Source organism: Electrophorus electricus, chromosome 23, assembly GCF_041902795.1.
Source record: "Electrophorus electricus isolate QZ-2024a chromosome 23, ASM4190279v1, whole genome shotgun sequence".
In the NCBI taxonomy this organism is placed as follows: Eukaryota; Metazoa; Chordata; class Actinopteri; order Gymnotiformes; family Gymnotidae; genus Electrophorus; species Electrophorus electricus.
The window spans coordinates 3,560,026-3,567,500 of NC_137519.1; the positions used below are offsets into that span (position 1 = coordinate 3,560,026).

The 7,475-nt window shown below is 44.2% G+C and overlaps 1 protein-coding gene across 10 annotated transcripts in view; it reads right to left on the minus strand.

Moving 5' to 3' along the window:
* Positions 1 to 7,475, minus strand: part of lrp1ba (low density lipoprotein receptor-related protein 1Ba) — a 227,484-nt gene that overhangs the window by 160,780 nt on the left and 59,229 nt on the right. For all 10 annotated transcript variants that reach the window (XM_081706083.1, XM_081706086.1, XM_081706085.1 and 7 more), the window contains 3 exons: positions 6,180 to 6,360; positions 2,310 to 2,529; positions 1,707 to 1,896 (listed from right to left, as the gene is read on the minus strand). In XM_081706083.1, the coding sequence (XP_081562209.1) occupies positions 1,707 to 1,896; positions 2,310 to 2,529; positions 6,180 to 6,360 (591 nt within the window). The remainder of the gene's footprint in view (positions 1 to 1,706; positions 1,897 to 2,309; positions 2,530 to 6,179; positions 6,361 to 7,475) is intronic.

A 7,475-nucleotide genomic window follows, 5' to 3' on the forward strand; every position in this document is an offset into this window, starting at 1 on the left:
GCATACACACCTTCACGTACACGCCGGTCTTCTGATAGCCACATACTCCCTGGTCCTTCTTCCGGGCTCTGCGCCGTGGGATAGTTTAGTGTAGGACCCTCCTCACCTACATGCTTGTACTCTCCCATGTCACAGAGCACCTGAAAACCTGCTTTCGCAATTGTGTAATTATTGCAGCATTGTGTCACTTTATCTACTTTGCGTCGAATTTTTATTTTATTACACAAAATTATGTATTTTACTGCAGTAATAATTTGAGTATTATTATTCATTTCATTTTTTTAAATATAATTCTTTCACATTCATATTTCACAGTCACGACCAATAACCTTGGGTAAGAAAATGTTAGTATTATATCCTTTTTTGTGTCGATATGTCCCCCATTCTGACTTGTTTCTTTGTTATCTTTTCACGTCACATCTTTTCACGAAACGTGCATTCTTGTCTTTCAAGAGCACTCTGAATTACATACACCTACTTAATGTTTCACATGAGTAAACTTTGCTATTTCCTTGCCTTTGTTAATATGTTCAGTTTCTACAACAATCAATTCAGCAGTTACTCTATATATATATATATATATATATATATATATATATATATATATATATATATATATATATATATATATATATATATATATTTTAAATATATGTATTTCAAAAGAACTCAACAATGCTGTCATTAAATTACTCTCGCATGTTCTGTGCGGGGTATTTGGAACCTGCATATGGTAAGTCCATTTTAACCTCCATGTGACAATTTGCCTGCATTTTTAATAGCTAAGTAGATATTAGCACATGAACATTAATAACACAATGGCCATGTGACCTTAAAAAATAAGTCAAGGCCATGAAAAATGAAAGTGGATCAGGAGATCTGGGAGATATCATAGTATAGTTTGATGAATAAAGTTCCAAAAAAATAAAGTAATAAACCTCCAGAGGCTGTGACAACACAATGGCAAACATAGAAAATCCTTTTTGTTCAATATCACATCTAAGCACTCCGACTGCGAGACGTTCCAAACAGCAGAAGATGGTGGGGAGGGTGGTTATATGCATAAAGCTTTATTACAAACCACGCATAACAGAAGAAAGGGCCAGTAGCAGAGTGTGTAATAATCTATATGATCTCAGAGTCTCTGTAAGGTCACCACAACAAATGAGTCCGGATTCGATGCAATAGGCCATTACATCAGCATAGAGTCCCACACGGGGACCAAACACGTTTGCAGCAAATTCCACCATATTGAGCCCTCAGGCCTGAGAGTTATTACTCTCAGTCAATAAAGATCATGAAAAACAGCTTGGCACAGGAAACTTTACGGTTAAAATTATCATCAGTGATTTTGGCTCAGGAAACGCGCCGTGCTAACCGCACGCTTGGTATCCGGATTAAAGTTCAGGTCCCTGTGATGTTAGCTTCTGCAGAATGCCCGGAGCGAAATTCACACCAGCTCGCACGCAAGATGGTCCAATTACTGCATGATGCACATGCAAGGAAAGTTCACCTTTTTCTCTCTCTCGGCAATTTGACTTCCCGCTGACAATCCAGTAGGGTATGCAATGCATTATAATTACAGCATAGCGTGCTACACTAAACAGATTAATTAAAAACTTTCAGTGAGATTATGACAAATTGTCTGCAGTGTTGGTGCTTTTGACTTTTTTGCTGAGTGCGTCCCCAGATGGCGGGGCGTTTACCTTTCTGTTTCTGTGGATTGTACACCTGGAGTCCGAAAAGGGGCGGGCTCTCCCGTCTTAGAAGTGTGACATCGCCGGAAAGCATATCCAGCTGGAAAATGGAGGCGTTCATGTAATCTGTCCAGAAAATGTAATTCCCGTGCTGTGAAATCCCAAACGGATGATTCAGCTCCTTCCCGTCGTACACCACCTTACACAACAGGACACGTGAACACAAGTTTGAAGTTAGAATACTGGATTAAACAGCCGAGTTAGCAGACAGTAGTGAATGATCAAGTGGTTTCGAGTACCAGTCTTGGGGACCCCTTACTCTGCACATTTTCGCATGTTCCCTAGTATTACACGCCTCGCTAAAGTCCACAGCTAATTACTGAGCCCTGCGTGAGCTGGCTCAGGACAGCTGTGTTAGAGCGGGGGGTGGTGGGTGCAGGATTGTGTAGGGCAGGGGCTCCTCACAACTCCAGCAAGAATTTGCATGGAAAAAAAACAGCATAAGTTGAATAATATGAATAAATCTTAAATGCAAATTTGTTTTCTTTCGGTTCTCTGCGTTTCTGACGCACTACTCGGCTCACGTGTCAGGAGGCGCACGCAGATGCTCACAGTCCGGCCGGTGCCGTTGAGGTGGATCTTCTCGATGTGGTCGTAGTAGGCGTCGCACCAATACATGGTGTTGCCGGGCAGGTCCAGGGTCAGACCGTTGGGCCAGAGGACGCTGGAGGAGACGAAGGACCCGCGGTGGGATCCGTCCATCCAAGCCTTCTCGATTATCCCCCTGCTGTCGTTCACCTCATCCTCCTCCCAGTCTGTCCAGTACATCCAGCTACGGGTCAGAGGAGGAAGTTCATCCATTCATTCATTCTAACATGGCCATTCACTCACCCTGTTAGATTTAATAGGGCTTTGTCCGATGTCTGGGTCGAGTCGGGTCGGGCCCTCTGCCCAGCGACAAACTACAAGCATGTAAGCGCTGGTCTCAATTCCCGTGAATATCACGGCCCGAGTCTAGACGTGGTCGTGGCGAAGTGGATTTTGCAAAATATACGAATAATTAACGTGATCTACATTTAGGTTCCTGCTTATGGTTTTGTAAAGAGAAGACTACGATTAAGAGAGTGGTGTAACATTTCCCAGTGTAAGCAAATCTTTCCGGCTGTTTGCTATTCCGGTTATGTGCTTTCTGTAAAGAAAGCTTGCCCACAGTACAAAGCTTGGGTCAACAGAGCAAGGATGAAGATGCGTTTGTGTTAGTAAGCCTCAGTCCCACCTGGAATGCCTGCCTTTGCGCGTTTTCTTTCACCTTCTAATTGCAGAGGACATGGCAGAGCCAAACAGGAGCAAGAGAGCAGAGACGATGCCCAGGAAAATAATCCCACATTATGTATTTGAACATTTTATGCCCTGGCAAATTCTAAAACCTCATAAGATAATTTAGGGCACTCGTATACTTAGGTGAAAAATATGTAACTGATCGGCCATTTGAGCCAAGTGAGGAGCAAACAGGACTGCAATATCTAAAAGAAAAGTTACCAGAAGAAGAAGATAATGAATAGCTCCGGAATAAATAGTCTAGACTGAACAAAAATGAACTGTAGGCATGTATGAGACCAGTGTTATTCCGATAGTGTCACACTTTAAAAGACTGTACAAACATATTTTAAACAAATTTGAAGGGACTTTTTGGTCCTCGTCTGTGTCAGAATGCTCCCTTCAGACTATCAAATTTTTACACAAACATAATAATCACATTCTTAGTCTCTCTCTCTCTCTCTCTCTCTCTCTCTCTCTCTCTCTCTCTCTCTCTCTCTCTCGTACGATACACACAAACAAACAAACACACAATCCCTCTCCCTCCCTGAATGACCTATTGAATAATTTACCAGTGGCTGTTTTTGAATGACAGCAGCTGCTGTGAAACTACAGATGGAGAGAGAGAGCAAAGGTGAGCTGCACATAAAGTCAGAACCACCAATCCATCATCTCACCACAACACCTCTGACAGGAAGTGACATGAAAGGGTGGCGGAGGGGTCGGAGAGGGCGGGACAAGGCAGGAGCAGGAAAAAGACAGAAAACTCAGACAGAAAAAAAGAACACGATGCCTAGAGAAAGCTGTGGCCCCTAGCACCTGAGGAGCACACTAGCACCTGAGGAGCTCTCTAGCACCTGAGGAGCACCCTAGCACCTGAGGAGCTCTCTAGCACCTGAGGAGCACCCTAGCACCTGAGGAGCTCTCTAGCACCTGAGGAGCACCCTAGCACCTGAGGAGCTCTCTAGCACCTGAGGAGCACCCTAGCACCTGAGGAGCACCCTAGCACCTGAGGAGTACCCTAGCACCTGAGGAGTCCAGGCTGCTCTCTCTCTCTCTCACGCACACACACACACACACACACACACACACACACACACACACACACACACACACACACACAATCACATGCACATCTCAAAGCCTCCAAGTCATTGTATCATACAAACATGCAGGTTAGAAGGTGATACAGTAATAGCTTTTTGAGGTCATAGGGTAGACCACACTAGGGGCAGTTATGGGTGGAGTTTTGACAAAGGTACACCCTGTACGTTTACATGCATGGAATGGCTGGTAAAGGTCAGGGGTGGATATATGGGTAGTTTATGTATAGGGTGTAGTTGATTAAGGTTAGAGGTAGGCATGGGGTAGTTTATGTACAGGGTGTAGTTGATTAAGGTTATGGGTAGGTAAGGGGTAGTTTATGTACTGGGTGTAGTTGATTAAGGTCAGGGGTAGGTATAGGGGTAGTTTATGTGCAGGGTGTAACTGATTAAGGTTAGAGGTAGGTATGGGGTAGTTTAAGTACAGGATGTAGTTAATTAAGGTCAGGGGTCCGTATAGGGGTAGTTTATGTAGTTTATGTACAGAGTGTAGTTGATTAAGGTCAGGGGTAGGTACGGGGTAGTTTATGTACAGGATGTAGTTGATTAAGGTTATGGGTAGGTAAGGGGTAGTTTATGTACTGGGTGTAGTTGATTAAGGTCAGGGGTAGGTATAGGGGTAGTTTAAGTACAGGATGTAGTTAATTAAGGTCAGGGGTCCGTATAGGGGTAGTTTATGTAGTTTATGTACAGGATGTAGTTAATTAAGGTCAGGGGTCCATATAGGGGTAGTTTATGTAGTTTATGTACAGGGTGTAGTTGATTAAGGTCAGGGGTCGGTATAGGGGTAGTTTAATCTGCACCACTAGAAATCTGCACTAGAACCTCTCGTGTTTGTACCAGCACAGAAACTGCCGTACTTTAAATAATTCCACCGCTTCTGCAAACAGAACGTGACAGAGCTCTCACAGAGTGGCCATGCTCGTCTCCTCAAAGGAATACATACAGCTGTGACTCACAGTCCTGCTGGTGCAAGCTGAACTGCTCATTTGTTCACATGCAGACGTTTTAATTTGTGATTAGCATCCCGATTCGCGTGGCATATTTAGTAGCCGCTAAGTTATATTTACTCTTCTGCTGGCATCTCCCCCTGTTCTGTAAACACCCCTAAACTGCTCCAGGATCAGTCGCTGTGTGTTTTTCGCGGGCGGACCATGGCGCCTGCGTGCAGGGAGATGACGCGGCATCTGCATTACAGACCTGTTCCTGCTAAGAGCGGGTCCTGCTAAGAGCACGCGCCTTACATGCAAGTCAGGTCCCACCGCGCGGATCGTTCCGAATAATGACATGGAACTGGTGATTAGCAGCCGGCTGCCTGCGATCAGGAAGCACCGGCTATCTCTGCTGCTCTGTCTGAACTCCAGGTCCGAGACAGCCTCCTGCAGCTCAGTATAAAGAAACTCGTCAATGCGTGGAATGGCCATGACCTTTTGTTTACACTTAAACTGCTTCCACAGTGCAGTCTGGTAGTGCCAGGACTAGCCTGTCTCCTCATAGATCACACCGCTCTCAAAGGTCTCTACACTCTCTCCTTCCATTGGCTGATGGACCACGCTGTAGAACCATCATCATCATCATCATCATCATCATCATCATCATCATTATTGTGATCAGTGGAATGGTAAACTGCATTTACTTTGACGTCTTTTTTGCTTTGCTTCTACATGACACTCAAGGAACCTTCCTGAACATTTGGGCATGAACTCAACTCACACCGTTAAATGGGTCGGATTCGTTTGCCAAAAAAGCAACCAAACAAACAAAAGCATTCTAATGTTTTCACAGACAATGTATTTAAAAACATTACGCATTACGTTTATGCCTTAAAAATAATAAACTATCGCTAAAACACTTTACTCGCTAATACTAATTCACCCGTGCGCCTTTAAGACTTTGAGTGGAGGAACACGTCACTCTGAGACAAACGCTCGGGAGAAAAACCCTAGACATGCGGCGTTCAGCATGTCTGCGGGCGGATTTGCTCGCGGGCCCGAAGCGTGCAAAATCCCCACTTGGTGTCATGAAAGGCTGCCTTTCGCACGTAGGGAATCGGAAGTTTTACCCGCCGGGGGGGTCAACGGCGATGGCTCGGGGGTGAGACATGTCACCCTGTATCAGAGTCTTCCGGCTCTCCGCTGCCCCTTCCAGATGTGCCACGCTGATCGCCTTCCTGTGGCCATCGCTCGACCAGTACAGGTTGTTACCCAGCCAATCCACTGCCAGCCCCTCCACGTTATCTAAATCTAGAGAGAGAGAGCGAGAGAGAAAGGGGAAAAGTGCAAATGTGATAGAAACAAACCAAAACCACAGAGGGAGTAGAAGAAAGTGAGGATGCGTGAGAGAAAAAGAGCAGGTCTAGCTCCTGACAGCTTAATTCATCCTTGTCCTCTGCTCGTCCTCTTCCCCAAAAAATAAACACCAGCGTCTAGCCCAGCAAGCGTTTCCCTTATGCCCACGTTAGCATGTCATGGATCTCCACACAAATACCTCAGCGAGCGCAGGCCCGCGCGAGGAAATGTAATCAGAACAGCCAACAACTGACAGGCAGGATAATGTGTAAAGTATAACATTAGGCCTGCTCGCAGCAGAAATGATTTCCCACAGTTTTCAATGTGAAAACAATGCAAGGATAATGTCAATGTAAATAAATAAAAAGTTTTCTTTTTATTTTTGGTACAGTGGTACAGAGTTTCAGTAGACTGTATTTTGTTGAAGAAAGCACCCTGAGCTCACCAAGATGGCGGAGAATTCAGGGGCAGACGCTTTCATAACAAACTTTCAGTGGCAAGCAAATACAGCAACGAGGTGTTCACGGGCCGTCGGGCTTTGTATTTAAAACAAAAACGTACTGCTAGCGAACGGAAAGAACCTGAGCTGCTGGGATGTTAATGCTGAAATAAAGCTAACTGAGCTAGCAAGCTGGCTAACATGACTAAATGTTGATTCTAAGTTTTGATTCTGGAACTTTCTGATCAAAGCTTTTCCCGCTTTTTCCAGACGTCGAGGAAGTGGAACCTAGCTGGCTTGTTAGCTACATAACCTTATTATGTAGTTATGTAATGCACATTCATTATGTAACTTTAGTTTTAGTTTTGTCACGTAACCATTTTTACCTACATCAAGGAAATTAGGATGGTCTGAAAATCTTTATATTCAACAGGAGACAGGAGCTAACTAGTGCTCCAGCTAGCAAGTGCATGCTAACATTGGTTGAGGATGACTTGTTAACCAGCTCACTGTATAAAAATTTTAATTTACTTCTTTAATAAATTTCGGTAATGCATTTAAAATACATTTATAAAATGTATCATGTAGCGTTATTTACCAAACTAAACCATACATGTTAATACACTTGCTC